Genomic DNA, 16,950 nt, shown 5'->3' with positions numbered 1-16,950 from the left:
TATCTACAGACACTGTGGGTTGCTGTTTCTACAGAATGGACAAACCAAACACTGGTTCTAGAATAGACAGGGTATTTTGCTTTTCGCAGGCACCATAGTTTCTCTTACATGCTCGAAGGCTTTTAGTTGGTTGCAATCTGCAACCTTACCACTAGATGCCACTAAATTGTACATGAGAGAAAACATGAAAAACAAACAAGCAGTATTAACAAAGAGAGTTCAGCAAAATGTTTCTCCATAGAACAATATGTCATTTACGATGATATAAATGAAATAGTTTTGTATCTCTCATCTCAGTTCATCTGAGAACAAGAAGTTCTTCTCTTAATGGATGTGAAAGGATAAATAGTTTGATAACTGAATCGTCTCTACTGTGTTATATTGTCACATCCATAACCCATCTATAGTTAGAGTTACAGTTGAATTTCAGTGTCAGATGTCTAATTTATGATCAAATTTTAAACTGAAATTTTGTTTATTGTGTTTCTCCACACAAGTGTCTAAATCTTTCATAAGAAAAAGTAAATGTAGAATAGAGATATTGCAAACGTAATGCTCAGATAAACCAATGTGTTTTGTAATGCAAAATACTAAATATGTAAAGAATTAAAAACCTGAATTTCCTAGTAGTTCGTCCATTCTGAACCAGTTTTTGCAGCCTGTCACTATCCTACTTTCCCCTTTTGTTACATAATTATGAGCCATCAATTATTCAAACGTTTGGCTTCAGTGTATCTGGAACAAAGGCTAAATCCAGACGAGTACATGTTTTATGGGGACCCAAGTCCATAAAAGATGAAAAAGTATTTCATAAAGAAAAAGTAGGCCAAATCACCTCCACTGTATTCTCTCTCTTACCGCTAATCCTTTTATCTTGATGTATTATAATATTCTCGTATCCAGCCCGGATCAAAGATGGTCCTCAGACTCATGTATCAACTTAGTGAAGGTTTCTAATCATTAACCTCAACCTACAAGGAGGGAGTGTTGTTAAGCAAACACCGCACCAGGAAAAGAGCTGTCTGTCAGCCACTGATAGTGATAAGTAATGGGTTGTGCTAGCCATCTTACTTGTCCGAGTACAATCATCAACCTTTTAAATGTGGTAAATATGATAGCTTTATTTCCATCAGCACTTACTGTAAATATAGCTGCTGTTAGTTCCCCATCCTGATGCTACTGGTCATACTAGATTAAGTAAGGCCGTATTTGCTAAAACCCCTGACTGTATTTTACTGAGCAAGTGTTAGTTTTATTGCTTACAGATTATACTAAACTTTTTATTTGTAAGAGAATAAATGTACTACCTCTTCTTTTAAGGGTTAAATCAACATCATTTAAACTCACACTAATCTATATTTTTACCTGGTCAGCACAAAATACCTAAATATTACGGCTTTAAGTATATTTTTTTGAGATTTTAATTGTTGCGTTGTTTTAAATGAGTCCCATCCTCACTGAAAGGACAAAAGTTCTGTCTCATCCTTAACGCGTTGAAAATTCATTTTAGCGGGTCGATCATTGTTTTGCTGAGCTCTGAAACTTTATTTTTCTTGTGTCCTCGGAGTGGTTTGGTCGTCGAGCCTCTGTGGCTTCTTGGCTCTGCAGGCCATGCCTAAATTTAAATAAACATTCCTACTCTGGGATTTCATGCCCAACCTGGTTTAGATCACGTCAAACTTTTTAAACCCTGCAAATCTACATTTCGGACTGAAATGATTTTCCTCCTGAAGCCATGGGCAGTTATCTTTCAAGACCAATTAACCCTCCGACATATGTTTCCCATATTCATTTCACATTTCCAATTAGTTTCTGTCATTTTAATGGGTAGAACAACTGTATCTCAATGCCAAACTCAGACTCTAGATGTTTATTTCTGTGTTTATTTCCTGCGTGTGTGAAATTGTAGTACCAGGCTATAATTAGAGGCATAACAACAACGATCAATGTAAAACGAACATGGTGGACATGGCGAGCTATCCGGTTGCCTCATGTCATTTGTATGCCAAGGCCGAAACTGAATGGAAAGATCAGGACCTGGTTCTATGAGCAAAAAAGCTTTTACGATTCTTGGCTGTAGTCAGCCTTTGACTCAATTTGCAGCGTAATGAAATTTAAGTTGGCTTGTGTCTGATCACTGTCCCCGGATTTTGCATATGACAGAATTTTCCTGCCAGTTCAGACGTATAAAGGAGCCCAGAAATGATTTCTTTTTAAAATCTCTTCCATTTGTTCTAATAAGCTTCTGATTATAGTTGATGGAAATAAGCCACTCAGTTGCGTATTTAGATTTTTTTTTTCCTTTTCTCTAATCATAAAATCATTCATGGCAGGAAAACAGGTGGTTTGTACTCTCACCCTAAATGATTGAAGAAGTGGCTGAAACAAAAACCAGAAGGCTATTGACCTTTGAGGGCTGAAGTCAGTCAGTCACTCAGATGCATCAGGACCCCGGTGCTGCAGCACTAGCTTCAAGTGTTATCACTCAGGATTTTGTAATAAGCAGAGAGAATATTTAACATCAGGGTATCTCTGTGTTGCAGGAGCTGGATGTCATCCCAGATCTGATGGGAGAAAACGCCAGGTATCTATTAAAGGAGTGGAACTTCATCCAGGTTTCTGTAAGTTCCCATTTTAGCTACGACTTTGCTCAGAAATGAAAACATGTCCCTGTAAATATTCATGATCTGTTCTGGCCAAGGGAGTGTGTAGATTTTAGATTAAAAGCTTGTAGCATGCTTCTTATCTTGCTGTTCATCATGGAGAAAAAAATCATCTTTGCTCAAAAGTGCTTATCTACTTTTGGATTTCCTTGGTCTTCAGGTCAATCGTTCCTGCCTGTCTGAAGTGGAGGCCTTGTTGACGGATTTGGAGGCAGCAAATCGGGCTCTTCTCCATCCGCTGGTCGTCATTTGGGTGAGTTCACGCATCGATTCTGCTTCTATTGTTTTACAAAAAAGCAGCTCTCTGAGGCTGTACATAAGCACCTTTGAGTTAATGACAATGACAATGCTAACATGATGAAGTAATGCAATATTTCGAACCTGATGACGGCGCTAAAAGAACATGTAAGGGAGGTGAGTTCATCCTAAGGAGAACATGAATAGCGAAAGTGAACCCTGTGGTGGTGCTAAATGAAAAGTTGGGGTATCAAAGACAGGATTCCTTCTTTGGGGATCATGAATGTACAAAATGTTGTGGAATTCCATCCAGTAGGTTTTCAGTCTGGACCAAAGTGGTGGACTGACCGACAGACAGTCGTTGCCGTGCTAGACTGGCTCAAATGCCACCTGAGATTCCACATGTCCAAAACCACCCTCAGACACTTGTTTCCATTCCTTGCTGTCAGTGGACTGATGTTGTTGTTGTCTGAAGGACAGATTTGTAAACCACTGAAGAAGAATGAATGACTTTCAGGGGCTATCGTGTATCAACTGCACAGCAACTCTGACATGCAAAAGTTACAGGGAGAAAACTAATTTCTTGAATTTGTTAAAGGTGATTTTAACTTTTTGACTTGGATCAGTGGACCAATGCAAAAATGAAGCTTGGTAGGGAGGCCAACAGAACCTGGAGAGCCTGCTCTTGAGTCTGTGATGCGTGTTTTAACCAGAAAATCCCCCAACAACTTCAGTTTAATAAGTGCAAAGGTTGCACATATTACTCTATTAAACCACTGCCATGGTCTTTTCGCCGGCCTTTCAATAAAACTACAAGTCAGCACACAGAAGGTTTCATTAGTACAGGATCAACTTGTCTTTGTGATGCCAGTACAGAAGCATCTTTGTAAATTTTATGCTCATTACTTTTTATCCCTCCCTTGCTCTTCAATTACTTTTTAAAGTTTATCGCTGTTTTACTTCAGTATATCAGTGTAGTACAATGTACGGTCATCATGGCACCTCCATGAGGATTCACAGGAAGTGATATTTTCTATATTAATGCAGCAGGAACAGTAGTTTCTTGGAAATACTGTAATAATTAGCCATCAGTATGAGCAATTGCTGCCTTTTACAGACGAGGCAAGGCAAGAGGTGTACCTACTAATAAGGTATGACCATACATGCTTTACATTTACCCCTCAGGACTCTTCCTCCTGGCATATGTACGTTCACTTTACTCACTTCATAAAATATATTTTGGTATTCGCTACCCTGATAAATCGGATTATATTTGGGGTAGCCAGTGTTCTGGCACAACAATTGCCACCAGTATTGGGAGGGTTAATCATCATGGATAACTTTCAACTGTAGGGAGATGCATATAAGCTAGTTTTAGGAGAATAAGTGTTTTTTACACACAATCCGTGTTGGAAAAATCTAAATGTTATGTACAATGTGTAAAAAGTAGTTTAATGTGAAGTACCTATTTAAGCTTAAATGTGAAATGGAATATCTAACTATATAAAAATAATTCAAGTGCTAAATGTTGTTTACTTTATGCTCTTTAGGCCTCTGTTACATTTACAATTAAGATTAAGTGGCATTAAATCCATAATCATTAACAGGTTTAATGCCAAGTACAAAGAACTCACATACAATCATAATCACATACAAGAAGTCAGTAAGTGTATAAAGCGCTACTGGAGTTCCGTGTGTTCTGGAAGTTAAACATGCCTCAGTATCATTTCCCACACTTTGAATGAACTTTTCTTTGCATGTTTTGTGAATACAGACATCTGGCACAGGACAGATTCAATTTCTTCGAGATGCATGTACTTTCTTTTTTACGCTTGTAAAAACGTCACCTGTAGTCCACCTCGGGTACCCTGATGGGCTCTGTAGCTGTTTAGAAACCCTACACCTCCCAGGAGAGCCCTTCAGCTCAGCCTTGCTTACTTCTCCCGGCTTCAAACACCAACGTTCACCACTAACAGACTAACACTGACCTGAAAGAAAAACCTAAAACAAACTGATCAAATCTGCTCCAAGAAACATTTAAATACTTGCGAAAAAGCCCTGTTTACCCTCTTTTAATTTGGAAAATTGACCTCTTTAACTAACACGCAGAGCAAATACCCAAACAATGCCAGACAATAAGAAAGAAATAAACCTACAAAGGGCCGACAAGTTTCAATCACTGCAAATGTCACGCAGCATTACTACACTGAAGCCCCTGCTCTTGTTTGTGTGAGTTGTACTAAGTTTTCAATAAAGATTGGGAAAACATACACACACACACACAAACATAGATTCACACGTGTAAACACACACACAGGCACACAAACACACACATGGATTCACACGTGTAAACACACAGTCTGAAGCTGGATTTTACAGGGATTGACTTCCTACCACACCAGAACGAAAGCACGCCACAGTTCCCACAACTCCCACTGTCCACATGTTTATATTCTACTCTAATCTATTCTATTTTGTTTTTTTTAATGTTTTTATTCTATTATATTCCACTCCAATGACTTCCAACTTTATTCTACTTTGTTAAATTCTAGTGTGTCCTATTCTACTCTGCTCTAATCTATTTAGTTTTATTCTTTTTGTTTTGTTTTGTTATTCTCTATTCTGCTTTATTGTATTCTATTTCTACTCCTTTCCATTCTTCTCTATTTCAGTTTACTTTGGTCTTTTATATTATACTCTGTTATTCTGTTATATTCTACTTCAATTTAAGTCATTGAAGTCATTTATCAAACACAAATGTCAAAAAGCTGCTTATTTTCATTTTTTAATCGATAAATCCCAAATGAAAATCTTCCTTAGTTGCAGCCCTACACATTTCTACAACACATAATTAAAATTACATAAAGCAAACATAAGCAAAGTACATTTAAAAAAAGAAAACAATCCATTACTATAACGAATCACTTAAAGTTGACTTTTTCCTTCCCGTCTAACCTGATTTCATGGTCACGTTAGAATGTGTGTGAACTGGGAAGTTGTGACTATAAGAAACGTGAAGCAGCCGCTGAGTGTCACAGCTGTAAGTGATGAGGCTTAGTTCAGCGCCAAAAGGTTTTTGTGTTACCTGTTTTTCCACAGGGGGCTGTTAGATTGCACACGTACCTTGTTATTTATTATAGGTCTGATCACATGGTAGTGATCAGTGGAGGGGTAATTGAGTTTGAAGTGTGGGTGGTAGCCTCGAGGCCAGATAAGCAGACTGGTTGATGAAGGTCACTGTTTCAGAACGAGGTGATATGGCCTTGAGCAAGATATTCAAAGAAAGAATCTCATGTTATTGATATTACCAGCTGATGTCTTGTTAGGTGTCATAAATCTGTCATGTCTACTACAGTTGTTATCCTGTTTTTTATTAGAGAATCTTTGACAGTCACCAGAAGCACATGGTCTGGCTGCTTGTGAAAGTTCCTGTGTGGTACCTGTGTTAGTAACGTTAGCTAATCTAGCAGCTGTCTGTAGAGAAGCTCCGGCTCCGTAGCAGGCCACAGTCTACAGAGTTGAGATGTTGGTTTTATAGGGAATTGTAGGAAAACTCATAGAGAGGCTTGACATCTAAAAATGCCAGAACAAAACTAAAGCACCACATTTTGTATTGCTATATTTTATGAGAATCCATCTTGACATAGTAATCAACATCAAACATATGTACCTGTTTAGCCAATACATCTATGATAATCCTTCATTAATCAGTAAAAATCTGAAATCAAACATATACACCTTCAATTTGACCAAATACCTTTTTATTAAATTCTTTTAAAGACTCTGGACAAACATGGAAATAAACTGCTAGTTGACTGATTGATGGAGGCCTACAACCTGCAGTTCTAGTTTAATTCATGCTGCTGTCATTGTGCATGTGTTAGTTTGTATTTTGGATATTGTCAGCACAAATATAACTGTGGCTTCAGTGTTTTAGTAGACTCATAGGAACCTTAAAGTGGCCTTGATGACAGCGAGCATATGATTGATATTAAAGTATAAGTGTAATAATTGCATGTTTCGAGCAGATGTCTTGACACATTTGAAACGATTCTCCCGACTATAAGGATATGTGACAAAATAATTGCAGTGAATAAATCTTGAGTTAAGTTTCTGTCAGTGGGACGGTTATGAAAATCAGCTAAGCTTTAGATATTCTTAAAGATGACACAGTAATGTGAACCAATGTGTCTGGATTATGCTGCTTTAATTGGAGAAAATAAACCCCAGAGACCTTAAAGATTTACAACTGAATTAGAGGATCATTATACCCTCAGACATGACTATGTATCAACCAACCTCTGTTTACTCTCAGCACCGCACAGCTCAAGTCTTCTCTGAAGACCATCTTAAATAAACAGGGCTATAGAGTTGCAACATGTTTAAACGACTGCTTGAACAATGAGCTGTAATTGCTCCAAAAAAGGGGCATAATTGCTGTTCTGGTAAGAGATCCTCGCTATTGGCAGGGGTTTTCTGATTGGGCGCGGTGGGCTTTGTTTTGATAGGTGCATTTGAGCGCTTCAGATGAGCTGTCCATCAGTGGGAGAATGGCAGAGCTAGCAACTATAATGGATCTGGCCGCAGCAGCCAAGCTCCGTAATATTCTCCTCTACGGCATCCAGCTTCATCAATCAAAGGTAAGCTCTTTGTATTTCCCCATCTTCTCCATTCTTTTGTTTTATGTCTTCCTAAAGAGAGCTCAGAGTTCCTGTGCTGTGAATGCATATTTAGGAGAGGCCAAACAAAACAGAATGGGAAATGTCTTTTAAGTGTCTTGTTCCAATGTCTTGTCATGCTTCTAGGCTGCAGGCGAGGTTGCTGTCTTTTATCACATCTTTATGTGTGACTTTGTGTGCACTCTTGGACAGGTGTGTCTTTTTTATGTGCGAGAGGGGATAAACGTGTGCCTGCCAGTGTGATTGAGAGGGCAGGAAGTCAACTTTTCACCTTTCGCCATGTTTGTTGTGCAGTATTGTTTCAACTGAATGCCAGAGGGATGAAAAGGATGCAAAGGCGCTTTAGGTCTAAAGCATCGTGCAGCTCAGCCACCGCACGTGTAAGCTGAACTTCTACGATTAAGCTGTGTGTCATGGGAATCCACTGCGAGGCCCGCCAAGTGTGCACTGGAGTCATCAGGGTGGATGCGGTTGACCTGAAATCCATAACTGACTGCTCAGTAATTACAGGATTATATAAGGTAGAATTATTCATCCCGCACAGTGAGAAATGTCAGGATTCATGCTACCAAAGCCGTCAAGTCAAATCACAACTTTTGGGCCAGATGTGCAGAGCAAACCTACGACAAATGTTGAATATTCATGGCATTGTTGGCCTTAAATATGACATTCATCATGATTTATGCTCATGACTGGCTGCAGCAGTGTGATAAATGAGGTTTCTTGGCAGCCGCATCACTTCACAAATCGTTCGTAAAAAAAGCCTCTGTGCCTCAGGCGAATCGATGTTTGAGCAGGTCGGGGTTTATTCACTCCTGCAAAAGAAAACTTGAACGATGAGCTGAAGAAGGGGGCCCGGTCTTCTGTGGTCAGCGATTTGGCATCCTGCGGCCCTTGACGTCACGGTAATTAAAACGAGATGCTTTGTATTCTTGATAGAGAATCATGCGATACGCTGCTGGCCCACATATGAGTTTGATTCAGCTATCGGATGTTGGACATCATGATTTTCCCTTGAATTATGGAGACTAATGCTGTTAATTAGTCATCCTGCTTCAACTCCTCAGAGAGAACAGAGAAAAGGGGAAGGGAGTGGACGGAGATAATGCGTGTTTGTCCGTGATAAAATGCTTATCGTTATGAGATAGTGGAACAGCAGAATACAGCCTCATATAAATCACTGTTAGCTTTTTGTTATAATGAGGATAATTCTTCCCAGATGGCCTTGTTCATATTTTTTGAGATGCCTGCCAACACTTCCTCTGTCAGCTGTACAGTATATATGAATATTGCTCAAAAATTCAACATTTGTTTTATTTCTTTGGCTTCAAAAAATAAAGATCTGAGAGCAGGCAATAATGTACACATAGTGAACATTTTCAGGCAATCAGTCTGATTAGTAAAAGACGCATTAAATCTGCGGTGGTACATTAAAATGCAGTTTTTCTTCTATTTTGTTTTTGTCCTCAGTTTGTTGCCTTAATTAAAAGATAAAAAACTTCCCTATGAAAACCATAAACATCTGAGATGGTACTGTGATTATATGAGCCATTATATAACTTTGTTGCTGTAAAATTCTGTATTTTCAACATCCAGAAAAATCACATGAAGGCTGGCATGTTGTTTCTTCACTACAACAAAACAGCCTGAATTACATTTTCTGTTCCATGCAAAGAAAGGTCAAGTTTCCCTGTGTGGAAGTCTCTAAGTCTCTAATATTGAGAAGAGAAGCACAATTAAAACATTTAGCTATGCTGCTGTCCACAGTTTTAAACACATGTTCTTCCTGTGACATTTGACAGTTCACTTTGTATCAACAAACATTCACTCAATTAATATTAATCAGATGTTCTCACCAATATGTAACATTGAGCTATTTTGCTTAAAAGAAAAGTTTATTGATGTGTGTGAAAATCTAATTTTTATTTATTTCTGTCTGTGTGGCTTTGTGCACTGTGTGTGTGTGTGTGCATACCATCTTCCGCACCACTGAGAGTGAAATAAAGAAAGCCCCAATTCAATCTGTGACTACATTTAGTACAAAGAGGCACAATGGTCCACATCAACATAATGGTCTGCTTTCTGGCGTTTGGAGCAAGTTTATGCGCTGCCTCCTAAAAGTCGACGATTCAAGTTGAACCACATTTTGTCAGTCAAATCACTTTTTGTTTTCATTGTACACAGAGGCAATGCAGGAGCAACAGCATAGCAGAATGTAAACTTTACAAAGCTAACTGTGATGGAAGTAGAGCGGAGTGATGGAAACGGAGAGCAGTGCGAAGCAGAGCAACACGACGCATATCTGTTGGCTGCTCGACACCCTTAGCTCCAGTGAAGACTGTCAGTGGAGTCGTGTGTGTGATTCTTCAGCTGAATATAATATATATATTATAATAATCTTTATAACAACAAAAATATTTCCACATTGTATATATATATAATATATATTATATATTATATATATATTATATAATATTATTTAATCCATACACAAACAAAAGTGTAAAAACAACAAGTCGTAGTTTTGCGGGTTATGTGCTTTAGCTAAGCTAACTGACTCCACCTCCACACTTGAAGATGCAATTACGACAATCAGAACCACTAAATGTGGCACTAGAGTACCAGCTCTAAACAAATGAACGCGTCAGCAATACCTGTCCTTTCTCTTCGTGTCCCCCCACCACCCTCCATTCACCTCCTTCGTTAAATAGGCAGCCATTGTAGAAAAACTGAACTGGGTAAATATTATGAGAAATGTGTTCAGTTTTAACCTGGCATCAAAAGCTTTGTGTCAAAGAGAGTCTTATGAAAGCTAAGAATAATATTTGTGCAGTCGGAGAAGGCTAGTTTTCTGGATTTAAAGTTCAGAATGCCATTTACAGAGACATGCTGCCAGTATACAATAGTTGAATCTTATAGTCAGAGCTGCATGTCACTGGAAATATTTTAAATCATGTCAACATGAATAAAAAATGTGCACATATCCTAAAACATATTTTCTTCCTGTGCCTTTTTATGTATTTTAAGCAAGAGTTTAAATGTGATTTGATTCTTGAATACAACTCGTCTGTAGATGAAAACTCAGGTTTTGATGATAAGTTTTGATATTTTCAGATGCCCTTGATTTGCCATGGACAGTAAAACGAGGTGTGACATCAATAACTTGTGTAATTTTTCCAAAGTTTTATACAAAATCTTGTTAAAGATAATCCACCATAAACTCTGAGTCCCCTTTTGTTCCTCCCTAAATGATTTCATTCTCTGCTCTGACATGACTGGTTGTTGTCAACTGCACACCAGTGAGAAGAACAACCATGGAGAACATTTAAGTGTCCCTTGCTTCTCATTATGTATCACTCTGAGGAATTATTGGACGCACCCACCTCTTTGGAAAAGTACGGCCATTTGGCTAATTGAATTTTAACCTTTGACAGTTAAAATGCATGAGCACATGGAATTGTGTTCGTCCCAGAGAGGTTGGGAAAAGGATCCACCTCATTGACCTTTAGGGATGTCTTGTTGGATAAAAATTGGATTTTCTCAAATGAGGCCTGACTATGGTTTCACATTATTCAGAGTAACACCCAACCACCAAGGCACAATGCATCCAGCAGCGTGTCGCCATGTGTGCCACTTCTCTTCGTCGAGGGGAGAGAGTGAAATGGAGTCACGGACAATGAACAGCAGTCTCTTTGAAAGGACATGTGATCAAAGCACTTCTCTAGAGTCTTTTTCCGTTTGTGTTGTTACCCCTCTGAAGATGCCCACAAGCCAAACATCAGGTGCGATAATGTGTGAAAACCTCAGACTGATCCAAAGATGTTGGCTGAGAATATGCAGACACCGGATCCTCATAAACTGACACGATGTTGTGAAAACGGTGACGGTATATGCTATCAGTGTCTGCAGTGGCAATAGGAAGTGTCATTGGATCCCTCCTCGCACAGGGTCCTGGCGACTTGTCATCCGCTGAAAAGGGAGTTGTCACGGTGATATATGGGTGTTGTAATCCCTGCAGTGAGAGCCCTGATGTTTACCCAACCCCATATTTCCTCCTCCTCAAAGAGCCCGGACCGGGAATCCTAAACCTGAGAAGAGATTAGCGGCCGGGAAGAAAAGAGAGGGAGAGAAAGGACAAGAGGGAGGGGAGGGAGGAAGAAAAGGAGAGGACTCTATAGGTCTATTCTCCTCTACCTGTTCAGATCTAGGTCTGAAAGGCAGACAGGTGAAACCGTACACGACCCAGCGAAGCTCTTGCTTTGACACTCGTGGAGTTGTACCCTCGCCGGGGTCAAGGAAGATCAGGGAACTGTTGTCTCTGTGGTTTCAGCACACTCACTACTTTTCTCAGGCTAAATCCAACAGTTGTCCTCTGCTAGAGTTGAGAGGCACAGCATTGCACGAAAGGAAGCATGGGTGGTAAATGTATGCAAAAGGATGTGACAGACAAGTTTATCTGATTCATTTTAAGGCGTCACCAGCCAAAATGTTAAGGAGCCAACCTGTTTTAATAAGACTATAGGTCTAAAGCCACGTTAACCTCTGTAAGGCTGTACTTGGGCACGTGCATACATCGAGATGTTAACATGCTCACAATGACAATATCGACATGCAGATGTTAAGAAGGTATGTTCTTCACAGTGTTCACCATCTTAGTTTATGTTCCATAAGAGGCAACATGAATGTACTGTATATGTAATGATTTATAGCGATCCATATAACAGTTTCAGTTCGAACCAAAATGGAGGACCGACTGACATTGTCATTTATATAGTTAGCATGGCTAGAAAGAGTCTGAACCAGAGTTTATAAAGTCATAAACAATCAGGTTTCACTGCAAATTTCCATAACTGCAACCTGGTCCTTTAGTTAATTCCCTGAAAATGAATTACACACTCCCAGAGAATTTTCTAAATGAAGGGCCAAGGGAAAATGATTTCTCCAGAGGTCTTATTCTCACACTACATCTGTCAAGCAACATACGCAGCTTATCCTGTTTAGGTCCAACAAGGCAGACAGGTGAAACCCTACACAAGCAACCGAGGCTCTTGCTGTGACACCTATGTATTCGCACCCTGGCAGGGTCAAGGGAGATCAGGGATGGCTGCCGTCTCTGCTGTCTCAGCACACTCCCGACCTTTATCTTAGTAAATCCAACAATTGTCCTCAGATGAATAAGTTGCTGGTGTTATATTTTCTGTGATGAAAGAGTGTTGGAACCTTCAATGTAGTCTGAGAGACTATCATCATGCCTGTTTCTCAAAATGAGGAGTTGTCTCCATTACGAGACAGATGCGATTACTGAAATCGAATGCCATTAGCTTCTTTGGCTAGCCTTGGTCTATTGACCGCAGAGGAGGAATTTTAAGTGAGGAGGAAAAAAACACTATTGATATTAAGTTGCATTTAGAAGTGATGCTTAACTGAATGAACATTAGATAAGTTAATCAAAACATTGCAGAAAGCAGCGCGGATGGAGGAAAGAAAGAAATGACGTGGCGTTTTGCGAAGCTGTTTTTGGTTACCCCAACAATCGTCTCTGGGAGAGCTGACAGATTTGGCGAGTCGTCCTCTTGATCCACTGCACTTAGCGTCAGAATAAAAGTCCAATATCCACCCTGCCCCTTCCCTGCTGTTTGTTAAGTACTTGTCTTTGTTCTGACAATTATGTCTTTACGTTTTATCTAAGATCCCCCTGGAAATGTGGATGAGAGCACTTGGCTTCCCCAGTGGAATCCTGACATCTCCATACAGACAGAAGCCCGGGGATCGCTTCCCTCCACAGTGATGTATTTGTAGAGTGTTAGGGTCAGAGCCTTGGGATAGACTCGCACTGCCGCAACATGTGCAGGATATCAAGCTTGATCTTCCATGCCGAGAGTGCTCCAGATGTGTGTCGGTATGTGTGAAACTTGACCGCTGGAGTTTGGCTCAAGGAATTAGACATACCAAAGCGCTGTTTACTCAGCTTTGATTTCTTAGATTAAAAAGACCAGCAAGCGCGCTGTTTGGGCTGATGTGACTTGACGCAAGCTCTTACAGACAATTTGGAAATGACATTCCAAGAGAGAATTAGTGTTACAAACAGACTGTATGTCCTTATGGAAGATTAATGTAAGCCAGCTCTTCACAATTAGTTTGTAAACATTCAATCACTCTGAGTAAGGACAAAACATACGTGTGTGTTTGTTTTGCCACTTGGTTTTGAGCTGTTTCTGACCACCCACAGTAGTCCTGGTTTGAGTTTTCTTCTAGGGATTATGCTTTCATTTCATGGGCCTCATCAAAGATTGTTTTTGTGCTGCTCACCTTCCTGCTCTGCTTTTGCTTTTATTTGCAGGGACCTCTCAGTACACACGCTTGTCTGGTTGGGTGCGGTGGAAAATAGCTGCGGAATACCACACAGTATATTCAGACCACCAGCTTCCCTAAAATGCTGGTAAAACTTATACTGAGGCTGGTACATTTATCTGTTCCTGCAGTCACTTTGGCAAAGTAGAAAGCACTCAGAGGGCATGTATCTCAAAGCTAGACAATCAACATTATTTAAATAATAGAACAATTTAAAATCCAAGTGCAAATCCACATCTGCATCAAAATACACATAGTTGGACCCCATTGGCCGACTGTTTTTGCCATTCTCCTTCCCCTTCCCCTTGCACTATCTGCGTGTTACCATTTTCGAAGTCCCTTTCACTACATAAAACAACAACAACAACTAGCTTCCGAGCTAGCAACTTAAACACTGAAAATGTCAAGTTACACTAAGCTGGTTGCTTGCTGTATGCACATAAACAAGCTAGCAGCTGTTTCCTTTTCTTTTGCAGGGATTTAGCCATTTTATTTCCCGGGCTCGCTTACCTATGTGCGAATGTCACACCAAAACAAGTACAACATAAAGTGGCCACATGGTGAAGCTCACCAATCCTCATTAAACCATAAATAATCATTTAGCCCATTTTTATACTTGATGCAAGGGGTTAAACTGCTGTAAATACCTATGGCATAGGTTTTGAGTTATAGTTCACAACAGTATAAATGCAACACTAGACACAGAGCCTACACATGCTGTAACTATGCTGAAGCCCCTTAACGCACAACCATAAGTCAAGCTTTTGTTTGTTGTCTAACTTTCCACAAAGTTTTGTAAAACTAAACCAGACTGATTCAGACTGAAAGCATAACTAAAGTGGAGGTAATGACCAACCAAGTTGTCTGGAGGTCGTCCGCAGCAGTTGGGAGGTTCAATCAGTCGGTGAAAAAGTAAAAACGGATGGTGAGTTTTGGGATTTGGGCCCCAATGCTAAAATCGAATTTCCTGCTCTGATGGAAACCCCAATTGGAAGTTTATGAAGTTATAAATAACCAGATTTCAAGGTAGGATTCAAGAACTTAAATCTGCTCTTGTATTTAATGTCCTGAAATGAGTCTCACAGTCCTGGAGTTTTCTCATGAAGTGTCATGTGAAAATGATTTTCCTTAACAGTTTCTTGTAGAGGTCCCTTCTTGTTCTCACACTACATCTGTCAAGCCACATGGCCGGCTGTATCCCCCGATGTTTAGTCTGCGGTACACCGATATTTTGACAGCAGTACAAAAACACAGTGTTGCACCTATGTTTGTATGTTTGGCTTACGGCCTACTGCGATTACAATCTCATGCTTGTATGAAGGATGGAAGTGAGGGCACTAAGCCTTGGCCAGGATGTCTGCTGCTGAAAACGAGGTTGTAATAAATGTCTTGTTTTGTGAAATATTCCTGCACCTGCACCTGACCTCAGATGGCCTGGGATAGAGACTGTATTTGGCTTCCCTGGTTTGGTGTAAGCGATACAGTGTGATAAGTAAATGAGGCATCTGTGGAGGGTGTGTGTGCTCTTGGGGCTCTCTCACTGCATGTGGGATTTGGTATGTCCCACTTCATAAATCCCACCCATGCCTTTCATATCTTCCTAAACTAAAGATCCATTGTTCTGCTCACTGTTTTGAGGTATGTCTTTCGGTGAGTTGAATTCAAACAATGTCGTCTCTCACAAGAGCTTGTTGGAAAAGTTCTCACTGAAGAGATCCAATGGAACGACAGACCCCCTGGAAGTCCCATTCTTAGCAGGGTTTGCCTTCTCTGAAGAGGGTACACAGAAAGAGAAGTAGTTCATTAGACGTGACTAACAAACTGCTATGTTTGCCCAATGGATGCCCCTAGACAGGATATTTTGGAAACCCGTGTTGAAAGAGCTTTACCAGTGTACCGTGAAAGAGTTGTGTGGCAGCAATTGTTCTCTCAATGGGGTCTGAAAAGCAGTTATCAATACAAAACTTTGCCTTTTCTATGGCTGGAAAGTCTGAGGGAACTCACAGCCACACAAAAGTAGGGTGGGATACAGACTTATTCATTTTCCTACATTACAATCCTATTCAGATGAAGTGAGGCAAGTGGGAACGACACGGGTATCTAAAATACAGACACTCAGGCAACGACTCTAAATAGCTTGGCGAAATTCAATAAAACACATTCCCTGGGGGCATTTCATCTGCAAGGAGTAAGAAATGATGCTTATGTCGCTGTCATCTTTGTCCACTTCAGCTCTCTGTCTTTCAGCTTGGATCCAGGCAATGTTTTATATTTATGGCTGAACTTTCAGTGTGAGCATGATCTATAATCTGAGGGTTGTTTAGATCCAAAGCGAAGCAGTAAATATTAGAACAGACTGGATCTATGTGTGTGGAGGTTTTCTATCTTCTCTCTAGACTTTAATGTACATTTAACTGCCTAAGTAAGGTTTGGCGGGGTTATAAGTAACCTTTGATTCATTCCATTTCAGATAATCATTGATCCTCTTTTCCTTTGTCGCCTGCTCTCCAGTCAGTATTTGGTTCATTACCATAGGTCAAAACTAAACAAGAAAGTTTAGTACAATTTTTAGTTATCCTTTATTCCTAATACTTGTTGTCATCGTTCCTTCCGGCCTTACATTGTTTCATATTGTTTTTTGTTTCCTTTCCTGTCCTTTGCAACCGATTTATAAGCAATTTCCAAGACTAGAAATAAATGTTTTCACTGAGCAGCAAAACTGTACTTATAGTAAGTACAGAACTTAATTATGTACAATTTTGAGAATTTATTTTTAGATTTTCTCCACTCTTTTATAAGTTCTCTCTTACTTTATTCTTCTTTCCCTTCTTTCTGAAACTCAGCTGAGAGCATGAAAATCCCCCGAACTAGCCCACCATAGCGAAAGTTTAACACTCACAAAAAACTCGCCTTTTCAGAATTGCGTACCTCACTTAACTATCTACATTGTCTTTTCTTATCTGTTTCTTGTTTCTTACTGTTATTATTTTTTGTGTTGTACGGTGTCCTCGAGTGCCCAG

General features: G+C 39.8%; 1 protein-coding gene across 3 annotated transcripts in view; it reads left to right on the top strand.

Annotated features, from left to right (window-relative positions):
• crppa (CDP-L-ribitol pyrophosphorylase A) overlaps positions 1-16,950 on the top strand; it is a 61,576-nt gene that overhangs the window by 21,690 nt on the left and 22,936 nt on the right. For all 3 annotated transcript variants that reach the window (XM_035671799.1, XM_035671798.1, XM_035671800.1), the window contains 3 exons: positions 2,544-2,621; positions 2,824-2,916; positions 7,409-7,540. In XM_035671799.1, coding sequence (XP_035527692.1) covers positions 2,544-2,621; positions 2,824-2,916; positions 7,409-7,540 — 303 coding nt within the window. The remainder of the gene's footprint in view (positions 1-2,543; positions 2,622-2,823; positions 2,917-7,408; positions 7,541-16,950) is intronic.

This window comes from Morone saxatilis, unplaced genomic scaffold (assembly GCF_004916995.1).
Source record: "Morone saxatilis isolate NCDOM2014 unplaced genomic scaffold, NCSU_SB_2.0 Contig24, whole genome shotgun sequence".
Lineage (NCBI taxonomy): Eukaryota > Metazoa > Chordata > Actinopteri > Moronidae > Morone > Morone saxatilis.
Note: the sequence above shows the minus strand (reverse complement) of the source record. Positions and strands in the feature narration are given on the sequence as shown.